At 39.6% G+C, this 16,321-nt stretch overlaps 1 protein-coding gene across 2 annotated transcripts; it reads left to right on the top strand.

Moving 5' to 3' along the window:
- The first annotated feature begins 3,233 nt into the window (after positions 1-3,233).
- Positions 3,234-16,321, top strand: SNRPC (small nuclear ribonucleoprotein polypeptide C). 2 transcript variants are annotated; one of them, XM_059178580.1, is made up of 7 exons: positions 3,775-3,817; positions 7,096-7,217; positions 8,748-8,856; positions 11,761-11,850; positions 13,193-13,297; positions 15,480-15,536; positions 15,965-16,321. In XM_059178580.1, the coding sequence occupies exons 3-7, from the start codon at positions 8,820-8,822 to the stop codon at positions 16,087-16,089; spliced, it is 414 nt and encodes a 137-aa protein (XP_059034563.1). In that variant the 5' UTR covers positions 3,775-3,817; positions 7,096-7,217; positions 8,748-8,819; the 3' UTR covers positions 16,090-16,321. The 2 variants fall into 2 exon arrangements, with proteins under 2 accessions (XP_059034562.1, XP_059034563.1); XM_059178579.1 differs by lacking the exons at positions 7,096-7,217; positions 15,480-15,536 and adding an exon at positions 3,234-3,429.

The following is a 16,321-nucleotide window of genomic DNA, read 5'->3' as shown; positions in this document are numbered from 1 at the left end:
GAAGCAGGCTCCCCTCTGAGTAAGGAACCTGAAGCGGGGCTTGATCCTAGGACCCTGAAATCATGACCTGAGCCAAAAGCAGAGGCTCAACCCATGGAGCCACCCAGGTGCCCCTGGAAAAGCACTCTTAAATACAATCAGAGGAGAGGGATATTTTTGTAATATTTTTCAAAATGATATATGCAAAGCTCTTTAACCTAGTAATTCCAGTTCTAGAAATCCATCCTACCAATAAATGTGCCAGTTACCTGCATGCTTCAGCATCACTGGCATAACAAAAGACAGGAAACAATTGACTGAAGACTGGTTAATATATTGAGGTACATCTATACATCTATAGAATAAAATACTGTGCAATATTGGGAAATAGTTTCAGGAAACATATGTTAATATTTGCATTTGTGTGGCCTATCTCTAGAAGAGCATGCAAGAAACTGGTAAGGGGGTATGTATATGGGAACACACTTTTGTTCTTTTCTAATTTTGTACCATGTGTACTTATTAGTTATTCCAAAGTAAATAAACAAAATACATTTTAAGTTCAAAATATCTTAAGAGACGGGGCGCCTGGGTGGCTCAGTGGGTTAAAGCCTCTGCCTTCGGCTCAGGTCATGATTCCAGAGTCCTGGGATCTAGCCCCGCATCGGGCTTTCTGCTCGAAGAGGAGGAAGCAGGCTCTCCTCCTCTCTCTCTGCCTGCTTCTCTGCCTATTTGTGATCTCTGTCAAACAAATAAATAAATAAAATCTTTTAAAAAATCTTAAGAGAAATTGAAAAATATAAATAAAATAAAAATAAAAATAAAAATAAAATATTATTCATAAAGTAGATTTGCAAACACTATGAGTTTTTAAGATATATAAGAGTTCAAGGGCATGTCAAGCTCAGGTAGGCATTTGGGATTTTCACTTGAGACCTAAGGGAATGAGGGTAAAAAATAAACTCTCTCAGTCGCTTGGCACACTCAGAGGAAATGTGTGAAAAGCACTCTTTCCAAATAACACGGCCCATAAGCAAGACTCAGGGGAGATACACTTTGGAACTTGGAAGTAAAGTCACTCTCTGAGTCCTGGAAAACACTCTCTAAGTCTTTAAAACTGAGGGAATTTAATTCAGAGAATTGGTTTATATAGCGGTTGGCAGAGATACAGCGAAACAGAGAAAAGTGAAGTAGCCTAGAGACATGCAATAGCAAGAAGCTACTGGAAGAACAGAAGAAGGACATCTTGTTACCAGAGACCAGGCCTAGGATCATCTGCTAGAAGTTGGAGCCCAGCAGGTGGGTGGAGACAGCCTGATACTAGGGATGAGGTGAGGTGGTGATAATCTGCCTATTTCCTTAATCTCTCTAATTTCCAGAAATGCATCCCTTAGATGTTGCCCAGCAATTCAGCCTGGAATCCAACCAGCGCAGGAGTCCAAGACACAAAGCCTTTATGGCATCATTCCCCACTGACATACTGAAAAGAGCAAGGGAAAGGTGAAAAACGGTTTTGAGGGTAAAGCAGCCCCAATATTAGCACAGAGGGAAATCAGGGGGGAAAAAACAAAAACATAGTTGACAAATCTAACCCCTTTGAGAAGAATCAACTCAGGGTGCCTACACAAAGATGGGTTACTAGAACTGCAACATTAAGGCCCAGGTATTTTCCACAAAAATTCCTTTAGAGCTGGTTTGTCCAAACTAGGCTCTAACCCTGAACCATACTCTATGTCTGATTATGTCTCTTAAAAACATTTAAATCTAGAATGACACTTTCTCTTGACTTCGTGAAGGAAAGAGGTCATTTGTCCTATAGAATATCCCACCTTCTGAATCAGTTTGCTGTCTTTTGCTTTACTTTAGCTTGATCCTCTTGCCTATGCCATAAACTTGATTAGATCCAGTTGAAACATTTTTGGTAAAAATAGGTAATAGTTGATGACGTCTATTTAACGTTGGCATCCTAGCCGGAAACATGTAATATGACTATCCCACCATTTATAATGCTAAGATTTACCACTGTTAGAATGATGAAAGCCTGATAATTTCATTGCACAGTTAACTTTTAAGACCAGGAAGTAATCTTTGTGGTACACCTAACCTTGTGAAAGCTAGTTTTTTCATTTGAAACATGAATAATAGAATTGTTCTTTTTTTTTAAGGTTTTTTTTTTGTTGTTGTTGTTGTTTTAAGATTTTATTTTTAAGTAATCTCTACACCAGAGGTGGGGCTCAAACTCACATCCCGGAAATCGGGAGTTGTGTGCCCTACCTACTGAGCCAGCCAAGCACCGGAATTGTGAGTAATAGGATTGTTGAATAGAGGAAATAATGCATTCAAAGCACCTAGGACATAGTAAACATACAAATAAAGCAGCAATTATGATTATTTTGGTTGCAACCCCACCAGCAGAGAATATGAAGGAAGAATCAAAAACTCTTCCTTTCCATTCCCGACATTTATTTCTCTTTTCTGAGAGGATGGCCATTTTGGAGTCTCATAGACAGGCTGGACGTTTGGCCTTGTTACTAAACAGGTCAGGTCTGTGGACAAGATAGTAGTAGTATCAATTGCCCTTTATGTAAATTAACTGCCAAATGCGGAGGGCTTAGTATGTTCAAACATTGCACTATATACTTTACAAACATTTTCGCATTTAATTCTTTCTTACACCTCACAAGCAAGAATTTTTAATCCCTATTTTCCAGATGAGGAAATTGAGGCTCAGAAAGATTAAATAACTTGCTCAGGCAGCACGACTTGGACGCAGGAGATGGCACCTGAAATTGGGAATCCTACCATCTCCTAGGGTTGAGACTCAGAAAAGCGTAAAACCGATTGCACCTGGCTTTAAGAAACCTATTATTTCTCAGTTGTCACCTTCTCAGCAAGCTTTCTCTCTCTTCAAGTTGAACTCCTCTCTTCCCTGCTTCACTCCCTCATCTCTACGCCCCCGGCACTTGACTCCACCTGACTACATATTAACTTGATTGTTATTCCCAACCCCTACTGCCTACTCCATGAGGGTAGGGATCTTTGTTTTGTTCACTGCTGACCTCTCGGCATTTCTAACAGTGCCTGGCACACACAAGGAAATGCTTATAAAGTTGTCGAAAAAACGACTAACACGCTGCCGGAAGCCTCAAGGATGGAGATTTCAGGGGCGGGGATTGAACCTTGCCGGGGTCCTTCGTACATCCCTCACCCCCACCCCGCCTTCCGCCTAGCTATAGGCCAGGAGAGAGGGAGAAAAGCCCCGCCCTTCGTTCGGCCGCCGCCGCGGCTAAGGCCGTCGCAGCGCAGCGCAGCAAGCGGATTGGATGACTGGGTAGGGTTTCTGGAGTCGCGTTTGACTCATACGTTCCGCGGCGTCGGCGCTTACTGTGTGCGTCATTTCCGGGCGGCGCGGGTCGGAGTGGGCAACGGCCTGCAGAGCAACATGCCTAAGTGAGTGGGGCCCCCGAATCTGTGGATGTTCTCGGTCATGGTCGCTAACTGTGTCCGAGTGGGGTGGTGCAGAGAGGGTTCTAGCTCTTGAGATTTTCCGGGAAGGGGGAGGATGTGGGGAAGGGAGCCTGGGAGTTGCAGATACTGCCCTCTTGCAGTGTCGGTAGGTCGACTCGGCCCAAGGCAACAAAAAAGCCTAGTTTCTGTCAGATTGCTTTATCTAATGTCTTGGAAACATGAATAGGTCTTTTTATAATTTGCCTTCATTGAACAGCACTCCGGTGGATGGGCATCTGTTAACTGGTGGTCGTCTTCTCTTTTTCTCTGTTTTCCACCTCTTTCCAGGTTTTATTGTGACTACTGCGACACGTACCTCACCCATGACTCTGTAAGTAGTGTCTCTTCTCAGTTTCAGAACACTTTGTGCTTAACAAATTAGATTTTTTTTTTTTTTTTTTTTAGGTGTAAATTTGGGCTTTTCATCCTGTTAAGGTTTAAGTGTTCCTGCCTGGAGAAAATAATCTGGATTTTGTTTCCTCCATTTTTCCTGTAACTGTTTTCATAATTCGTAGTTATTGATCTTCCAGCAATTACTGTTTTCAGTTGAGAACCAAATAATAATGCTTTAGCAAAATAGAAAGTGAAAAAAAAATTTTATGGCACAAAAAGTTTCCAGGGACGTGTTCTAAAGTTTAAATACTTGATTGGGACAAGGCACTCAGACGTTTTTTTGACTAAACTGGAAAGAAATGCCTAAATTTGAAACCGAGTACTGTGCTTTGATTTGATTAAAAACTGTCAAATAACAACCAAGATTGAGCATTTACTATGTGTCCAGATGCTTTACATGTATCATTTTGTTTAATGTTCATATTAAGCCTAAGAGGTTAGTATTATCTCCATCTTGCAGAAGAGGAAACTGAGGCAGAGTATGGTTAAATGATTGTCTAGGTGTTACTAAATCAGTTGTACAGAGCTGGAAGGTTAGCCTAAGCAGTCTAACTCCAGGGCTTCTCTGCCAGCAGCTCTCAGACTTTTTTTTGTCTCCTGATCTCTTGCCACTCTTAAAAATTACTGGGTCATTTAAAAAAATGAGTAACGCCAGTTATATTGGTTTAATTAGTAATATTTGCTGTGTATTTGAAATTAAAACTTAAAATTTAAAAAATACTGATTCATTTGAACATAACAGTTTTTTAACAAAGTTTTTACTTGTTATACAAATAACATTTTAAAAGTGAAAAATAGCTATTTTCAAAAAGGAAAAAAGTATTGTGAAGAATGGTATTGCTTTAACCTTTCTGTAAGCCTTTGTAATATCTGACTTATTGGAAGACAGGTGGATTCTTCTGCATTCAGTTTGTTGCACTATGTTTTGGTTGAATTATATGAAGAATCCCAACCTCATATAGATGAGTTGAAAAAAGTAGGGTACTTTACCAGCCTTTTTAGATAATTGTGGATATTCTTTAATACTTTATATTACTGCATCCAAACTAGTTGCAGTGTGGAATCTGAAACTGTTTCAAACTTTTCATACTCTGTTACATCAAAATTCACGGATCTGGGGGTGCATACGTAGCTCAATCATTTAAGCATCTGACTCTTGATTTCAGCTCAGGTCATGATCTCAGGATTATAAGATTGAACCCTTCCATTCTCTCTCTACCTCTGCCCTTCCCTGTTTCCACCCCTCAGCCCCCGGCAATTTCAGTGATCTGCTTTGCACTTTGAGTGAATCTTTTACCAGACGAGATTTTGTAATGTGCTTTGGTCATTTGGAAAATGAATATTGGAATATTGGTTCACTCAGTCATACAGGTGTTCCATGTGTTGACACATTTGATTATGTAATATAAAAATTCATATTAATGTCACAATCTAATCAGAAGGGGACTTTAAGTATTGGGAAGCTGACAAGCTCATGGTAGTAGATAAGGTTTTCTAAAATTCTGAGTTTTGTTCGCAAGCTCAAATTTTATCCTTGGCAATAAATACTACCAATTGCTTCCTTTGAAGTGACAGGCTCACTTCACTTATTTCTGAGAAGTCTGAATCTCCTGTTTGTTTCTCAGTCTGTCAAGTAAAAATGATGTTACATCAAAGAGGTAGCCGGTAGAACTTACAACTTGAACTATTTGCAGTCCTGCTTTTCTTTGAAATAGCATCATATTTTGGCATGCGGCTGAAGTACTTTGTACATCCCATTTTGTACCCAGAATTTTAAAAAGACGTGGGGACTCCTGGGTGGCTCAGTGGGTTAAGGCCTCTGCCTTCAGCTCAGGTCATGATCCCAGAGTCCTGGGAACAAGCACCTCATTGGGCTCTCTGCTCAGCAGGGATCCTGCTTCCTCCTCTCTCTGCCTGCCTCCTGCTTACTTGTGATCTCTGTCTGTCAAATAAATAAATAAATAAAATCTTTAAAAAAAATAAAAATAAAAAGACATGAACTTAAGAGTTGAGGTTTAATAGAATTAAAAATTCTGCTGCTTCATCAAGGACAGTTTCAGTGAAACTGCCCACCCGCCCCCGTGAGTGCAGTGTTGAAAAATACAACGACCCCTAATACATTGGGTTGCCATTGCCTTCATTCATTCTAAAGTGCCAGAAGTTTGACATCATCTGTGCAAATGACAATACAGTGGAAAAGGAAAGTATGTCTTAACATCATTATGGAACTCCTTTGACCTTGCGGACCCCCTGAAGTTGGGTCTGAGACACCCTTAGCTGCCTGTGAGCCACACCTTGAAAACTATAGCTCTGTATTTGGCTGCCTCTGCAGAAATGTCATTAAACCGGAGCTCCTGATCATCTTGGCTTCTTGAATAGTAGCTGCAGGAACCCTAGCCAGATGTTCAGTATTAATTTGTGGAACATGTAAGTAGGATGACTCCTCTTGAAGGAATAATAGATTTGAATATTATCATAGATTGTCCTGAATGGGACTCCTCCAATAAGTTGGTATCACAGTAATTTGCCTATAGAGTCCCAGTTTTTATTTTGTTTTGTTTTGTTTTTTTTTGATCCTAGCCCCTTTGACCCCTTATCATAATTTTCTAAAATTGTTAGTGAGTAGGTAATGCTTTTTAACCATTTTATAGCTTATCTTGCTAATGCCAACATTCAGAGAATAAAAGGATCCCTTTATAACAAATGTCTGTTTCTGAGAAATGTCAGGAACCCCTATAGAAAAATTCCATAGTGATTGAAGCAGTTCCCTGTGGTGGACTTCGAAATGCAATAAACATTCAGCACTGCAGCTTTTGAGTTTTTGCTGATTTTTAGGCATGATTTTGTTATAAGGCTCGAGGCCTTGTTGTGTTATGTAATCGGTCACTGGAGAGTCAGGGAACAAACAGTGTTTTGAAATATAGACCATGAAAAGACAGTCTGTGGTTATGTGATACTTGGTCCTGTCTGCTGCTACTGAAGCCGTCCTGTGAAGAGAGGTTCTGTTGGTAGGAGGTAATTAGACAGCCATAAGAAGCATCTTGAGTAAGGTCTGGACTCTAGGCCTTGGTTTGCTACTTACCAACTATGTGTTTTAAGACAAATCTTTAAGCATAAATTAAAGATAATAGGCTTGTGATTTTTAAAATCAATTTTATTGAATTTTATATATATACATATATATATTTTAAAAAGATTTTTGTGTTTATTTGACAGAGAGAGAGATCACAGGTAGGCAGAGCAGCACACAGAGAGAGGGGGAAGCAGGCTCCTTGCTGAGCAGAGATCCCTGATGCGGGCTCGATCCCAGGACCCTGAGATCGTGAGCTGAGCCAAAGGTAGAGGCTTAACCCACATAGCCACCCAGGCGCCCCAATTTTATTGAATTGTATTTCGATTAAATGCATACCTTTTAAGTATGGTCTGATAATTTGGCAAATAATTTCCATTTGGTGTATACATGAGATACAGAACATTTCCATCACCCCAGAAAGTTCCCTTGTGTTTTTTTACCTTCTGTCCCCTGCACCCTTAGCCCCAGCTGATCTGGTTTTTATTATGAAAGATCAATATTAACTGGTTTTAAAACTTCATATGAATGGAATCTTAGGGTATATACTCTGTGTATCTCACTTCTTTTGCTGAGTGTATTGTGGGGTTTTTTTTAAGATTTTTTTTTTTTAAAGATTTTATTTATTTATTTGACAGAGAAATCACAAGTAGACAGAGAGGCAGGCAGAGAGAGAGGGAAGCAGGCTCCCTGCTGAGCAGAGAGCCCTATGCGGGGCTCGATCCCAGGACCCTGAGATCATGACCTGAGCCGAAGGCAGTGGCTTAACCCACTGAGCCACCCAGGCGCCCCATTTTTAAGATTTATTTGAGAGAGAGAGCGGTGGTGGGAGGGGCAGAGGGACCAGCATACTCTCTGCTGAGCTGGGAGCCGGATGCGGGGCTCAATCCCAGGGCCCCGGGACCATACCTCAACTGAAGGCAGATATGTAGCTGACCGGGCCACTCAGGTGCCTTGAGCATCCTTTTGAGATTCATCCACCATTGTGTGAATTAGTGATGGGTTCTTTCTGGTTAATATTCCATTGTACCACGCACATGTGATTATTAGGATGATTGAGACACCGCTTATAAAGTACATAGCATGGTGTTTGGCAACACTGCTTGTAAAGTACATAGCATGGTGTTTGGCATGTAGTGTTAAATAAATGTTAACTTAAACAAATGGTTAAATGTGTGGAGTTTCTCTTATGTCAGTTTTACCTCAGAAAAGCTGTTAAAAAAACCAAAGGATTAGTGAGCTAGAGACAAAAGTCTATATGTGATTCATAGTCTATATTCTAGACCCAAAGTCATTTAAAAGAAGATATTCTTATAAACAGTATACTTTAAATATATGTAAGCTGTATTATTTTGCTATAGAATAATCTAAGAAAGGGCATTAAAATGGCATTGTGTTCTAGATCAGGAGTTTGCAAACTTTCCCTTCAGTGCCAGACTGTAATTATTTTAGGTTTGTGGACCATATAGTCTTTTTCTGCAATGACTTCTAGAGTAAGGACAGGACATAGATAATACCTGAACAAATGAATGTGGCTGTGTTCTACTCCGTTGTTTTACAAAATCAGGTGACTGGCCCATGGGTCATAGTTTGCTGACCTCTGGTCAGTGGATAAATATATAAATTTATTTATAAATGACCACAGTGCATTGTTGGATAATGTTTGTAAATCATGCTTCAGCACCCAGCTAAAGCTGCTAAAGGTAGCCAGGCTACCTATATATAAAGAAGGGCTTTATAAAATTTCTGATCTGGAGAACTTGTTTCTGTGACCAATATGACCTTTTTTGTCTTATAGCCATCTGTGAGAAAGACACATTGCAGTGGTAGAAAACACAAAGAGAATGTGAAAGACTACTATCAGAAATGGATGGAAGAACAGGCTCAGAGCCTGATCGACAAAACAAGTATGTTTCAGTCTCTTGTTCTGTTGTGGGAGAATGGTCCCATTCTTTCTCATCCCTGTCTCTCTGTTGTTTTCCACAGAAGAAGCTCATTCTGAGTGATAAATAGGAGCATTCTGATGTGTTTAACGAAAGAATTAGAAGATCGTTGGTTTCCCAGGGAATATAAGAACACATCAATAGTAATTATTGAGGCTAGAGCAATCAGATGTTGATTAGATTGGGAAGTGGGGCAGAGAAGAATGAGTTGCCTAGTATTTCTTTATTGACATGGACCAGGTATTGTAGCAAACTTAGGTGAAACCTCCTTTGTAGTGATCATAAGTTTATTTTATTTTTTAAAGATTTTATTTATTTGAGAGAAAGCACTAGTGCACAAGCAGGGGGAGGGGCAGAGGCAGAGTGAGAACACAGGCTCCCCACTGAGTAGGGAGTCTAATTGTGGGGCTTCCCAGGACCCTGGGATCATGACCTGAGGTGAAGGCAGATGCTTAACCAACTGAGCCACCCAGGCACCCCGATCATAGTTTTTATAACTATTTTCCTTTTATAATAGGAAAATGTGGAGGTGGATTTATAGTTACTTTCAAAGAGTTTGAGAGACTTTGAGTTTCTTATTCCTGTAGTCCTGACAAAGATACTCGGTTAAGACGGAAGTAATGGATGTGACAAAGTAACCTGAGTATGTTTCAGACCTCTGTTGAAACATGCTCTTTTTGTTTTGTTTTGTTTTCTGTAGGCTCCCAACGCAGGGCTTGAACTCATGATCCTGAGATCAAGACCTGAGCTGAGATCAAGAGTCAGATGCCTAACCACCTGAGCTACCCAGGCCCCCCTCTTTTTGTTTAATTTGGGAAATATTTGTGTGGCTAGTTGAGTTCAAGACACTGATAGAAGATGTAGCATTTCTATGTTAGATCATGCTGGTGTATTTTAGACATGGCCTTTTTCATTTATTCAGAGCTGGCGGGCAAATGTGGGCTTTGATTGTGTTGCAATTTTAAGAAAACAAAGCTTATGTAAAATACCAAAAAAGGAGGAAGATGGGTTAATGAAAGAACCTTCTATGGCTGACCCCCACCTCTGATTTCCATCACCTCGTTGCAACAGTGTTGTTTTGTTTATAACAGGTTCTCAGACTTAGTGCTCTTGGCCTTTGGGACTGGATGATTCTTTGTTGTGGAGCTGTCCTGTGCATTGTAGGCTGTTCAGTGGCAGTCCTGGCATCTACCCACCAGATGCCAATAATATTTCCCAGTGATGACAACCAAAAATGTCCCCAAGCATTGCCCAGTGTCCCCAAGAGGGTCAAAATTGCCTTTAGTTGAGAGCCACCGAATACCTTCCATCTTCTCCCGTTCTCCATCCTGAATTATTAAAGAGCAAATCTTGGACATTGTCCTGTTTCATTTGAAAAAATACGTTGTATCAGGCACCTGGGTGGCTCAGTTGGTTAAGTGTCTGCCTTTGGCTCAGGTCATGGTCCTGGGGTCCTAGGATCAAGCCCCACATCAGTCTCCCTGCACAGTGGGAAGCCTGCTTTTCTCTCTCCCTCTGCTGCTCTCCCTGCTTTGCTATCTGTGTCAAGTAAATAAAATCTTTGGAAAAAAGAAATATATATTATGATGTAATCATTTTTTTTCTATTTGAAAAAATGTTAGAAATTTCTTGGCATTAAAGTTTAGAGCCGTATTCATTTAGTTATTTTGTGGATGCAGCAGCAGAATTTAGGATGAGTAAATGTTTTTGATGGAAGACTTGGAGGAGAGAAGGCAAGCCCTTGGAGACACACTATGTGATGTTGATGTCCATGATTATGTTGGCTTTGAGTCCACTGTTGAGCTGATGGCTTAGCTACTCCCTCTTCAGTCTTTACAAGTTGTCCTTTTGCTTGGGTTGTGGGAGGTGTCCTTTTGATTGGAAAAGCCCTTGTTGGGATATGATCTCCTATAGAGCACAGGCTCTATTCAGAGGCATATGAGTAGCTAGCTGTGCATAAATCTCCACTTCTAAAAGTCATCTTTTTGGATCTGGTCTTTAGGAGTTAGCAGTGATTTACTTGCGTAATTTGACCTACATTGCGCTGGTTGGGATGGAATGGGGATAGGTGGGGTATCCTTAGGCTGCAGATTGCAGTGACTTGGAAAATACTTACATTTAAGAAATAATTTTTATGAGTGTACTTTTTATTTTTATTTTTAAATTTTATCTATAGATTTACTTAATTTTAGTTCTAGTATAGTTAACTATGAGTATGTATCTTAGTGTTTATGTGTGACTTCTTTGTAAAGCCACTTATTAATTATCTTTAATTTCTTTTGTCTTCATTTGTGCCTCATATTCATTTGTGCCCTGAAAGAAAAAAGTTGTTGTATTGGACATTTTTTAAAGATTATAATCTTCTTCGGGGCAGACTCTTGCTTTGAAATCTTTATTTCTCTTTCGTGTCTCTTAGCTTAGTACATTAATTTCAAAACTACTAAACCAAAATGATGTGAGGTTTTACAAAAAGTCTGGTCTTTGGGCAGGTATCACACATTTCCAGACAAAACTATGAATGGTTCAAATTGTAAACAGCATCTACAGATTAAAGAAGTCTGCATTTCTTTGGTAAGACATTGGTAATGGGAGGTCTTCATTCCATTCTCCCATAGATCAGCCACAGAAATGCTGACTAAATAAAAATAGGTTAAAAAACCGAAATCAGTAAACAAATTAATTGTAATGTTTGCTGGTAAATACCTACGGTTGATTTAAAACTTCTAGAGGCTGTGATGTAATAATCTTAAATGAAGTAAAGTGAAATAATTGGGACCGTTAATGATTTAAAAGAAAATGGTTATTTTGGTAAGTGAGTTGTTGAGTTCTTATTCACTGTGTGTTGTTTTTTCCTTACTCTGTTCAAAGCCGCTGCATTTCAACAAGGAAAGATACCTCCTACTCCATTCTCTGCTCCTCCTCCTGCAGGGGCAATGATCCCACCTCCCCCCAGTCTCCGTAAGTTTATGAAGTTTTCTTCTTAACAGCCATAACTTCAGGGCAAGCAGATAATCTGTTGATTTTGTTAGATTACCTCACAGTTGACTTTTGAATGCTCATGTACTGAATATATAGATAGTAAATGAAAACAACTTCAGTGGTATCATTTCTAAAATATCTTCAGAGTTAGATGGTGTTGTTGCTAGGATATTGTGTTTGTGACTTCCCAAGTGGGTCTGATACAAATTGAATGGAAAGGTCAGAATGTACCTGTGATTAGATGAGCTCATGTATGAAGCTCATTATTATTATTATATTAGGTAAGCTAAAATATTAATACATCGATGAGTACATTACATCATTTACTTCCGTGAACCCAACACTGGAGGATTAAAGTAGTAGATAAACTCTTCAGTCGTTTTTCCTATTTTCTAACCCACCTAACACCAATATATGTACCTTGGGAAAGACAGAATCAGACATTTGAAAGTGGAAGGGATCAAAGGCCTCTCCTCTCTATGAAGGTTTTTTGTTTCTGAATGACAGAAGGAGAATGAGTAATTAGGCCGTAAGTTCCATGGCTCTCCTGAAAAGGCTCAGATTGAAATTGAATTCAGAAACCTAAACTTGGTCTTGTAAGTAACCCTGGATATAAACATGGGGAAGTAGGCTATTTATATAGTTGCACACTAATGCAGGTCAGCCACTAACGGCCCACCAAATCTTTCTTGGGCTTCCGCCATCCTGGGACCAATCAGGCCTCGGGTCACAGTGGCTCTCAGGTTACTTCTCTGTCCTAGTCTGTATTTTGGCTGGCTGGCACCCAACTCCCATTATTTTAATAGTAGAATGATTTATAGTATGAATGTGCCATAACTAATCACACCATTTTCATATTGTTGGACATTTAAGTTGGTCCAGATTTTTGTAAATATACTGTCAAGAATATCTTTGTCAAGAATATACATCTTTATCTTCATAGTTCCAAAGAATCTTTTAAAGATTTTGATTTTTTAAAAAACGGACCTGGGATTATGTGCTTGTGGCTTTAGTTTGACAGAAACTCTACAGAAAGCACAATATTTTAAAAAAAATAAATAAATAAACTTCTGGAATTTTTTTTAACTTGGGAGAACCTGACTTGATTTTATATTTCTGTCGAGGCAGTCTTGTTCTTGTTTTTTGGACATAAAGTTTCATGGAATAATTATGTTTGCTGCTCTGCTCTTATATAAAAGAAACCATAAGAAGTCTGTTGTTCCAGAACTTGGACTTAGACTATGATGCCCCACTGTTTCATAGAAGAGAAAATATTAATATGTAAGCATATCTTAACCTCTGCCCCCATTTGTTACTCCAGCGGGTCCTCCTCGCCCTGGTATGATGCCAGCGCCCCACATGGGGGGCCCTCCCATGATGCCCATGATGGGCCCTCCTCCTCCTGGGATGATGCCAGTGGGACCTGGTAAGTTTGAATCTCTTTCCTTTTAGGATGCTTCATTGTGTTTTAGTTCTCTGTTTCAATAGGATTCTTAGTTCACCGTTAAACATGCTATTGCAACAAATTATATTTGGCAAATCTGTAATGATAAAAAGAAATATTTGTTTTACCAGTGTAATTGGATGATACCCAAAGACCTTGTTCTACTAAAAACAGGATAAGGCTGCCTTTTTTTTTCTTCTTCTCCCTCCTGCCACTTACTTGCCTCCTCCTTACTTTTGGCCATTTATAATGGAGGGAAAAGTAGATGAGTTTGTTCGAAGGGGAGATAAAGGGGAGGGTAGGTAAATACTTCTGCTGCTACTTTTCTCTGTTTCAGTTTAAAGCAGAGCACAAGCAGGGGGAGTGGCAGGCAGAGGGAGAGAGAGAAGCAGACTCCCTGCCAAACAGGGAGTCCTCGAAGGCAGACGCTTAACAGATTGAGCCACCCAGGCACCCCCCCATAATGCATTCTTTACCAACTTTATTTTCATTTTCTTTCATGGTTAGAAACCTTGTGAGGCAGTCTAGTTCCAATCTTTTATGATCCCTTCGCCTACCAAATTCGTGAGCACTTTTTGGGGTGATTTACTTGAGGTTTTCTAAATACCTACTTAGTTTTCATGGAAACAGTACTTTTTTTTTTTTTTTAAGATTTAATTTCTGTATTTGACATAGAGTGGGGGGTTGAGAGAAAGCACAAGCAGGGGGAGTGGCAGGCAGAGGGAGAAGCAGAGGAGCCCCATGTGGGGCTCGATTCCAGGGCCTTGGGATTACGACTCAAGCCAAAGGCAGCTGTTTAACCACCTGAGGCACCCAGGTGCCCCAAACAGTTCTTTTTTTATATTCATTTTATTGATTTGCAAAACAAATTATGTAATTAGAGTAAATACAATGACCATAAGAAACCTCCAACTCAGCTGGTAAGACAAGGTACAAAAAGGTATTACAGTAGCTTCCTAGGCAGAAGCATTTAGTGTGCTCGCTGTGGGTATCATTTAGAGGGATATGAGGAGAGTCTAGATAAGATTTTCTGCCTTACTGGCTTCTGACCCAAAACAAAGTGACTTACATGGTTTCTTTTGCATTCTTAAATCAGGGTCACAAATTCAAATTCTTAGAGGGGTTAGGGATGTGGTGAACTGGTGAATGCATGAAACACCTAAAGAAGGCTTCTAGAACTCAGCTCCAGCCTGCTATTGACATTTGATAATTCAGGTTTGGTGTTGCCAGTTCTCCTGAGTATTTTATTGTTTTCAGCCAAGACAATAATACAATTATCTGAATTAAAATAATTTAACTAGTTGGGGGTGGGCAGGGTTAAGAACGGGTTGGGATAAGATAGAAGGTTGGCCAGGGATGAATAAATACTGAAGCTGGATGATGGGTACATGGATGTTCTTTATCCTCTTTTTTTTCTATTCTTGTGTATGTTTGAACATTTCCATAATAAAAAGTTTAAAAAAGAATCTAGACTTACTACTTACTAGTAATTAGACTCTTAGTTGCCACTCTTGGCAACTAATTACAGTTAAATGCACTGTGGAGACCAAAGTAAACAACTTTTCAGATGCCTCGTTTTCAGTCTTTGGTCCAGATGAATTTCCTCTAGGAAATGCTGAATATAGGTTATGTTAAGTTGGGGTTTTTTAATAAGATACTTAGAAGTTTAGTATTATTCTCTGTTCCTGTTGGAAATTGAAAAATTCTGTACCTGTTGTGTCTTTTCATATACTTGTGTTTTACTTCTTGTGAAAAGGCTGTATTTGGCTTTGAATATAGTTTTCTCTTGAACCATTTATCTCAAGCCGTTAATCAAAATGGTTTAATAAGTAATTATGTCAATTTTTATATATAAAAAGAAGACCTGAAAATTATGAGGCATAATAATAAAATGAATACCCGTGAACCCACCACTCAGCTGAGGAGGTAGATTATTCTCAATTTTGTGAAGCTGCCTATAATCTTCCTCCTCAACCCCCACCTTCACTTGCCCTCCCTGCCCTGGCTCATTCACTTGGCTGGTATATTGATGGGACACTGCAAAAAATTCCTTAACAGTTTCTAACATGCATTAGAAAAATCAGATTTTCGTGTGTGCACTAATTGTTGTAAATCACATTATTGCCTATTTTTCTTGACTTGAGCTAAGTATGGTTACTAACAGGTTCTCAGCATGGGCCTCCTGCTCACCTTTCCTACAACTCCGAACAAACGCTTAGTGGTAAGATTGTCCTCTGTGCCTGTGTACATTCATGAAATAGCTCCTGGTTATATGGTGGGTAGAACTGATTAAAAATGCTGACTGAGTAACTTGTAATTTAGTTGTGAATTTCCCTGAGTTAGAAAAGGTCAATTTAGGGAACTAGTGTCCCTGGTGGTTTCTGGAAAGCAGTCTATTAATAGTTTCCCCCTTACTATCATTAGATCATGATTCCCATACGGTTCTTGTGTTGACCTTCGTTCTTTGTTTGAGAATGTCTACTTTACAGATGTGATGAATTTGTTGCATTTCTTCTGTCAAGTATGTCTTTCTTCCAGCATTTTGCAGGGGGGGGCTACTTTTTTGTCTTTAATTGAAGTCCCATCAAGCTCGCTCATAAATAGTATTTTCTGACTCTCTTTTTTCCTTTTCTTTCTTTTGTCCTGCAGCTCCTGGAATGAGGCCACCTATGGGAGGCCACATGCCAATGATGCCTGGGCCCCCAATGATGAGACCTCCTGCCCGTCCCATGATGGTGCCCACTCGGCCAGGAATGACTCGACCGGACAGATAAGGAGAGACAGGAACCTCTTTATATTCATTTTATATTACTTGTTCTACTTCACCAGGAGATCATGGTGCTGTGACTCTGGGTGTTTTTTCACAGCAGGACAAGGAAGATTTGCTTGCCCTTCCTATCAAAGAGAGAATAGTTTTTGCAGGGGAGTAGTGGGACAAAAAAAAAAGTAATTTTCATTTGTATTGTGAAATGTGAAAATAAAATTGTCAGCTGTTTTAGTTAAAAA

This window comes from Mustela lutreola, chromosome 6, assembly GCF_030435805.1.
Source record: "Mustela lutreola isolate mMusLut2 chromosome 6, mMusLut2.pri, whole genome shotgun sequence".
Classification (NCBI taxonomy): domain Eukaryota; kingdom Metazoa; phylum Chordata; class Mammalia; order Carnivora; family Mustelidae; genus Mustela; species Mustela lutreola.
This window is presented reverse-complemented; position numbering and strand designations above follow the sequence as displayed.

Coding starts and splice junctions, on each gene's coding strand:
- SNRPC (XM_059178579.1), top strand. Junction 11,851..13,192: donor CCCACCTCCCCCCAGTCTCC/GTAAGTTTATGA, acceptor TTGTTACTCCAG/CGGGTCCTCCTCGCCCTGGT. Junction 13,298..15,964: donor GATGATGCCAGTGGGACCTG/GTAAGTTTGAAT, acceptor TTTGTCCTGCAG/CTCCTGGAATGAGGCCACCT.